The following is a 15,601-nucleotide window of genomic DNA, read 5'->3' as shown; positions in this document are numbered from 1 at the left end:
CGCCACTGTTTCAGCAACACTTTCCCAAGTTACTGCTTAAACCATGGATAAAATAACTCAGTACATAGTGGTATCAAGAGATCCACCTGCAGCCGAGGAGTGCTGTTACAATTACTTTTAGATTTAGGCAAAGTAATAAAATTTCTTTAATTCCTAAAATCCCACTCCATTTCCCATGCCATATGTATTCAGGCACACCATCGAACATCTTTACACAGTCTCCGAAGAACGCAGATAAGCGAGTTTGAAACCAAAGACTGTTGAAAGCATTGAGACCACAGGTCCAACATCATCAGAAATGCCCCAAATTTCAATGACAAACCTTTCAAAATTCCATGGGGAAAAGCTTCCTAAATTACTTTACTAGTCAAAAAGGAAATGAACCAATGCTGAATCATTCCTATAAATGATGAGGAAAAAAAATTGTTTTCATACATTAGGAATTGATCCTCAGAATAGCTGAGAATTCTAAACACTTTGGTTGAAACTAGCACATGTTTATAGGACAAGTTGTTCCCTGAAATTCCCTTCTATTATAGCTCCGGGCTCACAACAGCATGGGACACTCCTTCAAAAATGATACTGTCGAGAGCTCAACACCAGGACACTACAAAGGCCTCCTGCCCGGATTTTCTCTCCATTCTGCTTAATTAAAGGGAGCCAGCCAGTTTCCTCAACAGTTTCCTATTAGTAGAATGACCATGTAGTTTACTGTCCACCGGACATTTGAGAGTAAAAAGGGGCGCTAATTATTAAGGATTACGCCAAGACAAGAAGCATAAGCCAGGCCTGTGGCAGGCAAGCCTTAACACAGCCACAGGAACAGTAAAGAACAACCCTTCCGAAAATGCAAATGGATAAAAACTGCCACAAACAGATATTATGAAGGAGACAGCATCTGGTGGAAGGACTCAGGAACCAGAAAAAACAAGTTGAAATTAAGAAAAAACTGGGCCAAGCGCAGCCTGAAGCGTGAGATATAAATTTACCTGACTCTGAGTTTCTTTTTTCCCCCCATCTTAAATCAGTGTACAAATCAGATTCAATAGTTGACTTGTGGCCTCATGATCTCCTAGTTTGTTCTTCATGACTTCAGTTCTTGGACTGTTTAAAGTATAAGCTACATGGGCGGTTGGACACAGTCAACATCTATCATTAAGGAGGGAGTCATTCCACACCATTAGAATCATTCTTTATTAAAAAAAAAAAAAAAAAAAAAAAAAAAAAAAAAAAAAAAAAAAAAAAAAGCTTCCATTTTACATATATCTTTAGGATCCTCACTAAAACCAGTAAACTAGTACAAATGCAAAGTCTTAGATGGCCACTTTGAATGAAACAAATGTCACGTGAGTGTGAGAAATGCTGGTGTGCACAGTCAATGCTGTTCCATGATAACTACATTGACTGTTCTGTTTTCCCTGTGAAATTATAACTTACCCACCCTTTTCAAGTACAGTAAGTCCTCAGTTAATATCGATGACATGTTTCAAGATGTTAAGTGAAAAGGCGTAACAAAACCAATTTTATCATAAGCTAATTTACATAAATAAAACTTAAGTTCTTACAGCATCTCATCAGTGTTTTAAGGAAACAACTCTGAACAAAACGTCATAGCTGTTGTTTTTTAGTAGATTCACAAGTTTGTGAACCAACTGTTTTTTAAATCAACCTTTCTCCCTTCTTCAACAGTTAGCTAGCTGCCTTTAAAAAATCCCTGTCCCCAACAACTTCACACATCCCTCAAGTAATTTTTAACCTAAAGACTGGGAAACCACATTAGTTCTACATACTGTGTTAAGAGACAATAGATGTGTTCTCCAGCCCTGGCTCACACAAAACAATCTTAACTACTCAAAGCAATAGCAGGGAGTGGCCCGCCCAGGTCCACAAAGGAGGGGATGCTGACCCACACTGAAGTGTAGCTAGGGATCTAAGCAGACACAGCTCGCTTAAGGCTTCGGAGTGGAAAAAGTAGGTCTCTACCCACTCTACCCAGGGTACTAACCCAAGCAGACACTCATCTTAGATTAACAAACACGCTCTTACATATGCAAATATATTGGCAAAGGGCTGGGTTACCATTCACATAAAAGTGTTAATTATCATGTAAATTATGTTTAAGACCCAAAGCAAAGAGCCTGCTGGGAGTGGCAAAGCAAAGACTTAATTCCTGAGCTTGGAGTACCTACTTGGAGGAGCAGGCTGGCTGGGGGTTTTAATAGCAGCCACACTAAGCTAGCTTTTAACTAAACTTTACCACAACTCTTCTAGATAGATAACGTCATCCCCATTTTTCAGATGACGAAACTGAGGGCACAAATTAAGCAACAGCTTGCACTAAGCGGGTATTAAGCAGTGCAGGAGCCATAGCAGGTTTGGCTCAGTGAATAGATAAAGAGTTTCACCCTGCAGACTAAAGGGTCTCGGGTTCCATTCTGGTCAAGGGCATGTACCTCGGTTGCAGGCTTTATCCCTGGCCCTTGTGGGAGGCAACCAATCAATGTGTATCTCTCACCATGGATGTTTCTCTCTGTCTCTCCCCCTCACTTTTACTCTCTCTAAAGGTAAGGGGTGGTTCCTCTCTGCCCCTAGTTCTCTCCCACCTGAGGCTTAATGCCCTCACACCACCAGCAGACAGGAACTCCTCAAGGGTGCTGCCAGCAGGCCCCGGGCTCTAATCACAGAATCTCTGTGAAGTGTCCCTTTCAACCACCTTAGAGAAGAGCTTTTAGAACCCAATCCCAAAGTTAGGAGCACAGTTCCTAAGTAAGAACCTAAGAAAAGAGTTTCCTTTTGCGTGGATGAAGGTACATTAAACTCACTTTTTCAGAAGCATTTCCATTTGATTCATACTACCACTTGGCAAAGAATGACCTCAAATATGATGTATTTACTGATGGATTTCCTCCACTTTATCAACAGGGGAAGTGTGGTTCAAAGCGATTAATAGTCCAGGACTTTATGGGATGCACCAGCCTCCCCTGGACTTCTGTCCATTTGCCTGAGACCAGAAGTCCGGTTCTCCTAAGTAACTCCGCCTCAGCCTTGGGTGTTCCTCAAGAATCCCCGTCCAGGCTGACCTGGCAGGAAATCTGTGAAGATGTGGTAGGCAAGATAACATTTGAATTTGTCATTTACTGAACACTTACTAAATGTCAGGCATACAGGAGGCATTCTATCAGGATTTCCAAATGGGAACACTGAGGTTGAGAGAGGAGGTACAGTCAAACCTCGTTTCTCAAAAGTCTCCCATCTCAAACAATTCAGTTTTCAACCAAGTTGTCCATAGAAAAAATGTCTCGGTTTTCAACCTGACAACCCTTTCATGATGATACCTCAGCATGACAGAAAGTGTCCCTCAGGCAACAAACAAAGGAGAGAATGCTTTTATTGCTGGTGAAATTGATGATTAGTACAATTTTAAAACATAAAGAGTGTTAATGTTGCTAAGGGTATGAATGTGCTCACAAAACAACAATTACAGGCACTTGAATAGGTAGAAAAATTGTTGTTGATTGGATAAAGAAAAAGCAGTTAGCTGGTAGCATTTCTGAGGCAGTGATACATGAAAATTTTGTTTAAGGCTAGTATGGGATGGTTTGATAAATTTAAGAAAAGAAGTGTTTATAAACAGTATATTAGACATGTATTGTATATAAGAAAGGTTAAAACAGGGAATCATTTGGGGGTCAGGGATGGATTAATTCAATACAAAATTCTAATAGGGGAAAATGATTCTGTTTTCGAGCAAATCACTTCTCAAACAACCTTCCAGAACGAATTAAGTTCGAGAGAGGAGGTCCAATGTAATTTGACCAAGGCCACAGAACCAGTGAGTGGCTGAGCCAAGAATCCAAATAAGGTGCCCAGCCGGCGTGGTTGAGCTTCAACCTAAGAACCAAGAGGTAACTGTTCAATTCCCAGTCAAGGCATATATCTGGGTTGCTAGCTCCATCTCCAGAGGGAATGTGCAAGAGATAGCCCATCAATGATGTTTCTATCTCTCTGCCCCTCTCCCTTCCTCTCTCTAAAATCAATAAAATTTAATTTTGAAAAGATATTGTTGCATGCTACCCAGTTTGGCTCAGTGGATAGAACGTTGGCCTGCAGACTGAAGGGTCTCGGGTTTGATTCTGGTCATGGGCATATACATCTGTTGCAGGTTCGATGCCTGGCCCTGGTCACATTATTTGGCCTTCGTCAAAACACAATCTATCAATGTGTTTCTCTCATACTGATGTTTCTCTCTCTTTATCTCTCCCCCACCCTTACACTCTTTCTAAAAATCAATAGAAAAATATCCTCAGATGAGGATTAACAAATGAACAAACAAAATATATATTTCTGTATCACTCAGAAATCTTATTTTATGCATACTGAAACCCTTTAAGTATGTCAATCTTGTGCAGACATAAAGAGTAAAGTATAAGCAAAATAAACTGGGTAAGATATACGTAAAACAACTGCTCAAAGAGACAAATATCCATGCTGCTCCGCACACTATCGCCCCCTGTGACAAAAGCATTCTGCATTTGTTCTACAGGCTTTGATGAGTGTGTGCAACCACATTATGGATGGTGACCACGGCCTGGCCAATCAGAATTGAAAGGTATGTTCAAATACAGGAGAAGTTTGCATCTTGGAACATGGGATACTCTGCCTCAGCCCTGTTTCCCCACTAGACTGTGATGATCTCTTTACATGCCTGTTTCCCTTCCTGTAAATTTTACTGATCACTATTCATTGGCCATCTTTTTCTGATCACCAAAACCCTGGCACACAGTAGCACCTGTAAATGTTTAAATGTCCAGGGTCAAGTAGCAGTTCTATGTAGAACTGGGAGCATCTGGATTTCAAGGAACCCAAAGGTGGAAGGAACAGAGAAAAAAGAATGAAAAGCCACATATGGTTTATCAGCAGCTCAGCAGCGGGTTCGTCTCTGGGCTGCTGTCAGCATCACCCATTGTACCACCTCACTCTGCAGTGTCAAGGGATACTATCTGAGGAGCTCAGCGAGCAGTTCAGACAGCATCCCCACTACTCAAAAAATAAAAACTGCAAGCAGCCAGGTAAGAATTAGTCTTTAAACCCTTTCCCAGCAAGCCTGACACAGGCCTCTATTATCACATCTGGAAACAACTGCTACACTCCCAAGGGGCAACAGATGAAAGCTGAGCACAAAGAAGGTGGCTCTACTCATTTTATTGCTTCTCGCAGTTGCAACCTTATTTTTGTGCAGTTGTATCTTTAAAATCAACCAAGAACATCTGTGTGAATTCCATAAACATTCAGTATAGGTATGCATATAAATTCTTTGGTTAATCTCTTCTTGTCCCTTCTGCCCCCCCCCCCCCAAAAAAGGGAGGAGGACATTTGTGATACTTTCAACAATAAAGGTAAATTAAAAATAAAAGTAAAAACAAAAGAATCAGCATATGTTCTTTGGTACATCACCTCACAAATATAGATGGGAGGAAAATCCCAACTCAGAGTTAGGAGGGATGGCCACATTTTGTCTCATTCAATCTAAGGATAAAAATTAGAGTATCACCCTAGCCAGTTTCACTCAATGGATAGAGCATTGGCCCTCAAATTGAAGGATCGAGAGTTCAATTCCAGTCAAGGGCACATACCTGGGTTGCAGGCTCAATCCCTGGCTCCAGTCTGGGCATGTGCTGGGGGAGAGAACAAACTGATGTGTCTCCTTCACATTGATGCTTCTCTCTCTGTATTTCCCCACCCCTTTCACTCTCTCTAAAAAAAAAAAAATCAATGGAAAACATCGTTGGATGAGAAGTAACAAAAAAATTAGAGTCCTAGAGCAATGATTCCCAATCAGAGGTGAACACCACAATAGGTTCTTAGAAAACTGGAAACATTGTGCCTGCCACAGCCCTCCTAAGTCTCCAGGGGTAATGGCCAGGCACAGGTCAAGTGGGAGCCACTGGTGTGGCAGAGGATCCAGGGGCAGGAGCAGAACAAGGCTGCTCTGGGTTTGAGTCAGAACCATCCTGAATTCACCATGTAAAAGGATCCATGTACTGTCAATTACTAATCCCAAGTCAAAATCTGGGAACAGTGAGGGGCCTGTTAAGTTGAGAGACAATGTGCAGGGAGGGTGGGCTGGGAAGGGGCAGACAGTCTTACCCTGGCTCCTCCAGTGCCTGGCACATACCAAAGACACCCAATATTTGCTGAACGAGATGCACATGGCTGATAAGCACATGGCCATGTACATCATCAAATGTCCACAGAGCCACCTACTATGTGCAAAAAATCTGAGTTGGCTCTGGCAACTTAACCAAGAGTTGCCCCCCACCTGTCCCCCTCCTTCAATTCATAGTGGAACAGATTTTAGTTTTGCTTCAACTTCATCTGGCCTCTGAGTAGAGGTTTCTAGAAACATTTCCATGTTTAACAATTCCTAGTCAGGAAGGAAGCTGACTCTTGCCTCCAAATCACTGTTAACACATCCTCTGATATCCAGTTACGTAGATGCTAATCATTTTTACATTTTATGATTAAGACAAAATTCAAAGGTAGAAGAAAATGAGGGACATATTTTTAATGCACAACAAAACTGGAAACCTTTTATCAAAAAAAGAACAATATCAGCCTTCTCTCTCCAGTATGTAAAACAAAAGCAAATTTTGAATTATGGGAATTTCTCAGCTCTACCAGTATGAAATGTTACTAAGTAGTTTGTTTACTGTTTTCCATTCAATGAAAATACCCGATGAAGTTCTAATAGTCCCAGATTTCAAGACAGGGCTGGAGGCTAGGGACTGATGGTTCCCTCAGCTGATAGTGCTCTTTCCCACTCTAACCACCATTGTCTCCCCAAAGGCTTTCAGATGAAAAGGCAGAGAGGGAGAAAGGGTTGAAAGAGATTCCACCAAAGGAAGCATCGCTCACAATGGCCTCAATAGTTTTTGGAATCAGCTGGCCCCAGGACACCCCAGCCATGGTGAGGGGTGATCTGAAAATGAAGCATATCAAAATGCTATTGATAAGCTAAATTACCAGACAGCTTATCAGAGGCCCACATCCGCCATATGGTGCCCCAACTTCTGCCGCCTGTTGCTGCTGCAACAATAGGCACGCCTACCCAGAAAGCACCATCAGATAGAAGCCCAGCAGCAGTGGCATGCAGGGCAGGCTACTGTGTTTACATTTTATTCTGTGCTGTTAATTCTGGGCCTCCCCCTATCCCAGGAGAGATTTGAAGCACACACACATTCAATGTCAAAAATAGGTGTTCCTACAGACACACATGGGCACACACCTCATGTGGGCGCGGGAATGGGTACACATCAGGTGAACAGAGAGAAAACCAGATGTCAACTTCAGAACTGGAGCTGCCTGGTGGGGGAGGGCGAGGCAGGCAGGCTCCTGGCTAGGGCTGCAAGCAGACAATGAGCTTTTCTCAAAACACTGGGGCGGGCGGGCCTTGGGGAGTGGCTATTTAAAACACTTGGCTCCTTTTATTTCACCGCCATGGAAGTGAATTCGGCTCTGAAGTGCCAGAGCAAATGAAGTCATTCGGTTTCCGCGGGCTCCCTTTGCATTCTAGCAGTAGAAGTGAGGCCAGAGAGAGAGTCCGGGAGTAGGAAGGTCCAACTGAAGTTGTTCTTTCTTCCACTTAAAATCGATTCCACAGAGGATTTGGGGCCTGGGCTTCATTAACTTTCTTTTTTTTCTTTGAAAAGACAATAAGATCATAGGAAATCTAAAGGACATTGGACACTGGAATGAATGCTGACAAAGACGACTCCCTTTACAAAATGCCATCAAGTCAAAGTGTAAAGACTCCAGATAAGGAGATCGGCTTCTAAAGACTGGGTTGGTATAAAAGATTAATGGTGACTCTGTCGAATGAATTCATAAGATTTCTGCCTTTCTTTCTACTCCCTAAAAAAAAAAAAAAAAAAAGTTCCTATCTTTGCAGAGATGATATCCTTCATAGTAATAAAATATTCATTTCTTAGTTTACTATCTATTAGGGAAAAGACACTGGTTTCCAAAGAGAGCTCAGAACACATAACATCTGGTTATGCAAAAATGCACAAGATGCAGGTTTGGGTATGTGCAGAGCTAAAAAAGAAAGAAAGAAAGAATATAGAATTTTTCCTAACACTCAGATCTAGTTAACTATTACAGAAAGGCACTCATTTCATCCCCCAATCTCCCACACCTAAGCAGACAACATTCTTGGATGAACTTTTCAAATTTCTTAAACATTCTCAGTTTTAAAAAAACACACACAACTCCTTTCAAGTTAAATTGAGATTGCACTTGAACTCTGTCCAAGAGCTGAGCTGAACTGAATTATGATAATTAGAAAGCTGTGCCTATAAAAAAAAAAAAAAAGCAGTGCAGTTCATGCATTTTTTTTAAAAGTTCATGCCAGAGAATATAAGTTCAATATGTTCTCACATAATTAACATTTCCCACCATTAGCAGCAGTTTTTCAGTTTATATATCAGTAAAAACAACAGCACTCGTCATTGTTGTATATTCCCAGTCAATAGTGTTTCAGTCACTTAACACATACGTCTAAACCTGTCAGATGCCTAAAAGCAACCAGAGATTTCCCACTGGAGACAAGAGTGACTTAACTTGTTCATCAATAAGCTGGATTTTTCTTTGAAACTCATTTTCCAGTGTTGGACCCTGTCTTTTAAACTAAAACTACTAATGAAATCCTAAAACAGAGGTTTAATTAATTGGTTTTTAAACTAATGTGGGGGAGAAAAAGGCAGAAAGCACGGCATCAGGGTAGTAAATATTGATTTAAAAAAAAAAAACAGGGGGAGGAGAGAGGGGCCCATAATACAGCCAGCATGGAGCCTTCCTTTGGTCTGCCACAAAAGCAGAAAAGACAGCCTCCTAGAACAAACCCCCGCCCAATCCAATCAGAAGAGAGACCAGTGGTTTCACAGTTAGCCAGGACTCCCAGACTATGGAAACTATTTTTTTTTTTTTGAGAATCCTCCCAACCATGCAAAAAGTCAGTGAACAAAAGAACTTAAGAGCTGAGAGTGAGCCACCCTTTAAGGAAAACCATCCTGAAAACCTACACTTCAGCACACCCGTTTGCTTTGATTAAAATAAAAAAAATACATATTTCAATATTTTGAAATTCTCCTATCCTGCACCACTACGCAGTCCAAATGCATCTGGAGAAATGGCTGAATTTCAACAGTGAGTGTAAATATGGGATAAGGTCAAAGAAGCTTGTGATGAGTATGTTAGATTAAGGACTCTTCACAGTTAACAGCTTTGAAATAAAACAACATAAAAACCCACACAAAAACACTCCAGATATTTAGGTCCAAATAACCTAGCATTTCAAAAACTACCCCAGAATAGGGAAGGTCCCAAACCTCACAGATTTCAGAAAAATCTAGTAATCATAATACGGGGGGGGGGGGGGGGGGGGGGGTAGGGAGGAAAGAAGGGGGTTGTTCTCTAACTTGGTATTTGCCAAAAAGCCCAACCCTGAAACGGTCAGTGCTTAGCATGAACCCGAGTTACTTGATATTATCACCTTTGTGAATATGGACGAATAAAATACATCACTGATACTGTTCAAACATGATTGGGATCTAATTTAAATGCCACAGGGTAATCTGTGTCTTCAACAGATAAAAAGAAAAAAAGAAAAAGCACCACAAAGCTATAAAAGATTATTACAGGCATCGGCGAGTCCACAGGAGCTCAGCAGCAAAGTCTAAGTTTCTCGAAGGGCAACAAAAGCTTACAATATACTTTTCTTACTGAGTTCAGAAATAGAACATCAGTACTCTGCTGCTCCAGTCACTGAACTCTAAGGGTGAAACTGTCATGCCCGAAGTTATTAACAGATAGGTGGCCTCTGATTTCCCTATGGTTCTACAAAGAAAGCTGGACACTTGCTCTGGCCAGCATTCTTCAGTCTTCGGAGAAAACAGGCCCCCAAAATTTTACCACTAAACAGAACCAACCTCTAAGCATAGCTTTCACTGAGCAATTTTTTTTTCCCTTTTGCAATCTCTTTATTAGAAACAAGACTAGGTGCCTAAAACACAAGCTTTAAAAGTGTTATCTGCCTGCTATCTGTGTGTAAACATGGTCATCTTATGTACACTAGATCATACATGCAGTTATTTGCACCAACCTTTTGAGTGATAAAACACAACAATTTTCATTTGCAGGCAGTATAATTATGCTCACAATTAACACGTAATAACACATGAGATTGGAGAAGAGTAATCCCACAGATGTGCAGGTCTTTTTACAACCCTTGTGTATGAGAGATATCAACCCATTTCTGAAGCAACAAATGTTAAAATATTGTTAATGGCACAGCTCATTTCTTCAAAGACCTATATAAATAACATTTGGGACCTACATTCTCTAACTGTCCCTGTACACACTTTTTTACTGAAATGTGACAATAAATATGATCTAAACACAGATGACAGAACACTACAAGTATATTCTTCCCAAATTTCCCCCATTAAGAAATGCCCTCTTATATCTGCTGTTCTGTCAGAGCCAGCAAAATTCAAAATTGTTTATAAATAACTGAAGTGTAAGAAACAAAAACATAGAACATTGGTTTTCCTTATGACCTGCTTGTTGTCCTTTTTCTAAATAAAAGGGGATGCCAGTCCCCAAAGTGAGTGTACGAATACAGAATTCACGCTGTATAAAGCAAAAGAAGTGTAGAGAAAACGGGAACAGAGGAGAAAGCTGGCTTCTCCCAGGCTGTACCCCCACCCCAACTCTCCCTAATTTTTAATTAGTTCACTACTGCAGAGCAGACACACATTGTACCACAATGCAAGAAGGCACCTCTCGGTGAGAAATTCATTTCGATCTAGCTTAAACTAAGCTAGGTTGCCCTCCTCTTTAAATTAAATTTCATTAAGTATATGTCATGGTGAGTCCTGGTTTATGTTTTGGGGAAAGAAAAAAAAAATCTCTAATAATCTCTCAGGCATGTTCTCTGGAGTTCTATTTGCTACCTTACAAAAGATCACACAGAGGAGGACTCTAAACAAAGGTTCTTACCTATAATATATTTTTTCCTCTCAATGTCAGGGCAAAGTGTCATACTGGCTTTGTTTCAAAGTTATTAAAAAAAAAGAAAAGAAAAGAAAAGAAAAAAAAAGGAAAGAAAAGACATTCTAATATCCCCCCTAAAACTGTGGATCAAATAATACTTATCATTTAAGTAATAATAAAATGGTCTGCCTTGGCACTTTCATACCAACAGCAAGAACCAGTAATGGATACTGCTTATCAGTTCATTTTTTTTATACCAATAACAAATAAAAGAATTGTAAACTCTGTTGAAAACCTGAAACCTGAGAGTTCAACAGAGTTGCACATACAAAGAAACGCTAAACAAAAAATATCTGTGACCATTTATGGAAATAGTGAGATTAGAAAAATAAGCCTTTCCCCGAAAAAAAAAAATTATCAACAATTCAAAACCTCGATGTTGACAAAGGTTCAACTAATCCATTTGTCTTCTCTGAGTCACTCTGTAATTAGTTCTACCGTTTCCTTCTAAAGAGGAAAGATTCTTACCAAAGTTGGATCTAAGGCTGGCCCCGTATAAGCATTCAAATGCGATTGAGCCCAAAGACCCTATTTACAGAAGGGCACAAACCCAACTGTGAAAGGGTGAAGAAAAGCACGGGGCTGTTCCCAACCCCTGCCTCCAGAGTACCCTAGCAGGGGAACCCCCCCCCCCCCCCATGGATAAGGCATCAGCAAGATCCAGGGCAGACTCAGAAAAGGACCCCACTCCCCCCAGCACTGACAATGCAGGGAGATGAGGTCTTCCGGGAGGGATCTGTCTGCTCAGGTAACCACCTGCAGGAACCCAGCACACCACAAATGATCAGGCCACCTCAATAAATGATCCTAGTGAAAGGTAGGGAGGAAGAAGAAGCCTGTGGTTGTCCTGAACGGATCGTGTTCTGCTCCTTTGCAATATCTATAGCATTCTAATTTTTTTTTACACTATTTTCATACCTGATAGGTTTTGCAGACCTTTCTGTTCCCAGGACCTGGGCTTTCTCCAAGGCACTGTTTTTTGTTTTTTTTTTTAAACATGGCCTTTTTACATTACCCACTCCTGCAACATCATCTGTCTCTTAAGTTTCCAGTGCTCACTGAGGTCAATTTTCATTTCTACAAATCACAGGCAGCCACTTGCCTCTGAGAAGTTAACAAGCCTTCTGAGAAATGCTGGTGGCTGGTATTTCATTGTTTCGCAAATATTTTTATCCAGTGACACCATTCAGCTTTAAATAAATCTTTAAAAAAGAAAGAATTTGAAAGCAAGGAAAAATGGGATCTGGATTTTATTTCTTTCCTGGGAGAAGAATAGGGAGGTGTGAGCCCTCTATTGTTTTCAACTCATTTAAAAATGTTGCCTCAGTTTTATTTTGTTTTGTTTTTTAATATACTTTTAAAAAAGGAAACACATAAGTTGAACTTTCTTTAAAGCGGGCCTCTGGACTTTTGAAAACAAGTGTTGCTGCTACGAACAAAGACTTGAGAAGTACACCCTGATTTTTCTTCCCTCCTGGGGATCATTCCTCTTCCAATAAACAAACAAATCTCCCAGTATTTCCTACCGAAGGGAAGTTTTCCAGGGAGAGAGTCTCTCCTCCAGGATTTGGTGGTAACTGCGACTCAAGTCTTTTTTGGACACAATGTTTCTGCTGACTCCTGAAAATTTTCCACTTGAATGTGCAATGAAGGAGCGGCGGCGGCGGCAGCACCCGTCCTGCCTGGAGGAGCGGCAAAGGCGACCAGTGCCCGCTTTCATCTTGGAGAAGAAGGAGCGAAACCCCCGCCAGCAGCACAAGTCGGAGGCGCAGACCCTGGCCCAGCCTCTGGGGGCCCCGATGACTGGGGGGGCGGCCCGGGAGGCTGTCTGGAGTTTGTGGGGGCGGGGGGAAAGGGGGATCGGACTGGCTTCGGGCTCCCAGGCGGCTCCCCCCGCCCGCGCTCCCTCCAACTTCTGACTTCTCCGGGGGAGAATAAACAAAACGTGAAAACGGCCCGTGGGTGTGAGGGTATGTGCCTGTGTGTGCGCGTGCGGGCGGGCGGGCGGGAGAGGGGGCCGCGGGGGGCGCGGCGCGGCCGGCCCGGCGCCTCCGGGGCCGCCCGCGGGGCCGCCTGTTGCCGCGCGGGCTCTGCAGCGCGCGGCCCAACTTGGCGTCCGGGCCACTCGCGGCGGCGCCGGGCGGCTCACCTCCAACAGAGGCGCGGGGAGGCGGGCGAGGGGGCCCGGCGCGGCCCTCCCGCGTGCCCGCTCGCCCGCCCGTCCGCCTCGCTTCACACAAAGCGGAGCCGGGAGGGAAAGAGCAGCCGCCGGAAAGGGACGGGCCACCGGCCACCCACCCCGCGGCGCCCCGCGCTCCCCCTCGCACCCGGCACCAGCCCCGCGCGCCAACTTACCTCGCGGAGGGAGCCGCCGCCGCCGCCGCCGCGCCCGGTGAGTCCGAGGCAAACTTCGGTGCCGCTTCTCCCGCCCTCCGCTCGGTGCCCGTCGGCTCCCCTCCCCGCTGGGCTCCGGGTGCCCGGGCTGGACCACCCTAGCCCTCTCCTCAGCACCGCTCCTGCCCCGGGGCGGTGTGGGCGCCCTGGTCCGCTGCCCGCGGCTCCGGGCAAAGGTAGGTGGACTGGGTGGGGGGGGGGGGGCGTCACTGCATGGCCTGTCCCCGGCCGGACGCGGCCGCCCCGGGCCCGGGCCCCGCCGCGCGGACTGGCCCGCGGGGTGGAAGCGAGTCTGCAAAGTGCTTGGTGGGCGCCCGCGGCGGGCGGCGGGGCCGCGGCGGCGGCGGCGGCAGAGGCTCGGCTCGGGGCGGCGAGGAGCGGCGCGAGCGATGCTAAGAATGTTCGGAATGAGGACAGGAATGAAATGAACGCCAGGACCGAACTCGCTCCGGAGGGGTGGGGCCTCGGTGACGTCATGCGGCCTGCCGCCCGGGGCCGGGGGCGGGGCCTGCCGCCGCCGGTGACGTCATGGGGGTTCGGGGCGGGGCCCGGCGGGCCTGGCGGGGCCGCCTTCAATGTTGGGGGGCGGACTCCCCCCGCCTCCGAGGGGCGACGGGGGCGGAGTCGTGCGCCCCACGGGGGAGCGTGGCGCGCGCGGGAGCCGCCCTGCCGCCTCCCCCGGCTCGAGCTCCGGGCTTTGTCCCGAGCGGGGCGGGGCGAGGCAGGGCGGGCGGGAGGAGGGCGGCGGGGCCGGGGGAGTGTGCGGCCGCCGCGCGGGGAACTCTGGACGCCTGGGTGCTCTCCGCGGGGCGAGCGCCAGCCCTGCCTCAGTTTCCCTCCGGAGCTCGGGCGGTTGCCCAGGGAGCGCCTGGAAATGTGCACGTCTGGAGAAGTGAAATGTCTCTTCTGGGAATTAAGGTGGCTGTCCTTCCTTCGGTGCGGCGGATGCCTTCCCCCGGGCCGGATTCCCAGGCTGCCATGGCTTCCTCTCTGTTCTTTCACTTTATAAAAAGTTCGAGGCTCTCCTTCAAGTCCGAGCTGGCCCTACTGTTGGGAAAGGAAGCCTTGATCATGACAAAGTTCGTCGGAACCCTGGCCCTGTTAGCACGGTCTTTCTTCTCCAAGCCACTGGAGACATTTAAGTGCACTCATTGCTGCTAGGGGCTGCACTTTTCTAAAGTAAATGGCTCAGGGTAAAAACGCCTTACATTATAAAATGCTATTTCCGGAAACTAAGCATCATATTTTTGCTTGTTTGTTTGTTTTGGTAGGTAAGCTTCATTTCTATAATAAAAATTCTATTTTTGCAAAGTGATTTTTATTTTTTTTAATTTATCTTTATTGTTGAAAGTATTAGAGATGTCCCCTTCCCCTACCCCTGGAGCCCCTCCTCCCCATTTCTGCCCCCTCCGCAGAATTATTTTAATCCTACCTTTGGAGGTAAGGACCCAAAAGTGACATAGTAGACCCAGTGGGTAAATCAGAAAACAGCTGGGTAAAGTTGACTCACTGTGACAGAACTGTCAAAAATTCGGGGCAATTGTAATCTGCAGTTTCACTTAGGTCAAAATAGTAAAGCAGTTCCGGTACTGGTGGCTTATCCCTTGTAGACACTTTCCTCTTCTTTCCAGTTAGTGTCTAATTTACATGCCTCAGGAATAACCTATAGGTAGATAACTAGAAGAAGGCGAATGTGGCTCTCATTCTACAAAACATAAATTTTACTAGTGCATATTGCCATTGAAATTTTTGTTGAGAAAATTAACATGCAATTGTAAAAAATAATAACACCGAGAAATAGTTCATTTTGCCCAGTTCTCCCCAATGGTAATGTTTTTCAAAATCACAATTAGGATGTTGTCACTGATACAACCCACCTTAAATTTTTCATTTTACTTGTACTCATTTGCATGTACCTGTATTCCTATTCAATTTTCTAATCTGTGTAGGTATCCACCACCATGGTCAGGTACTAATGCATTATATTTCTAGTTTGTATGAAGTAAATAAGGTAATATAATGAGGTTCACAATAATGACCCTGGCCACCTTAGCACTGGTTTTCAGAAATGTGTAAAAACATAATTAATTTGGCT

The 15,601-nt window shown here is 44.5% G+C and overlaps 1 protein-coding gene and 1 long non-coding RNA gene across 7 annotated transcripts in view; one reads left to right on the top strand and one right to left on the bottom strand.

Moving 5' to 3' along the window:
• TEAD1 (TEA domain transcription factor 1) overlaps positions 1-13,998 on the bottom strand; it is a 256,121-nt gene extending 242,123 nt beyond the window's left edge. For 5 of the 6 annotated variants that reach the window (XM_084893775.1, XM_084893776.1, XM_084893777.1 and 2 more), the window contains exons 1-2: positions 13,464-13,572; positions 5,634-5,752 (exon numbers count right to left, since the gene is read on the bottom strand). In XM_084893775.1, coding sequence (XP_084749901.1) covers positions 5,634-5,672 — 39 coding nt within the window. In that variant the 5' untranslated portion in view covers positions 5,673-5,752; positions 13,464-13,572. Of the gene's footprint in view, positions 1-5,633; positions 5,753-13,463 lie in introns of all 6 variants that reach the window. The other variant, XM_084893780.1, reaches the window with a different exon arrangement.
• Positions 13,572-15,601, top strand: part of LOC311627362 — an 84,641-nt gene continuing 82,611 nt past the window's right edge. The window contains exon 1 of the long non-coding RNA XR_014795898.1: positions 13,572-13,682. This is a non-coding gene — a long non-coding RNA (uncharacterized lncRNA). The remainder of the gene's footprint in view (positions 13,683-15,601) is intronic.

Source organism: Pipistrellus hanaki (assembly GCF_964339955.1).
Source record: "Pipistrellus hanaki genome assembly, chromosome: 9".
Taxonomy (NCBI): domain Eukaryota; kingdom Metazoa; phylum Chordata; class Mammalia; order Chiroptera; family Vespertilionidae; genus Pipistrellus; species Pipistrellus hanaki.
The sequence above is the reverse complement of the archived record's forward strand: the minus strand, read 5'-3'. Positions and strand labels throughout refer to the sequence as shown.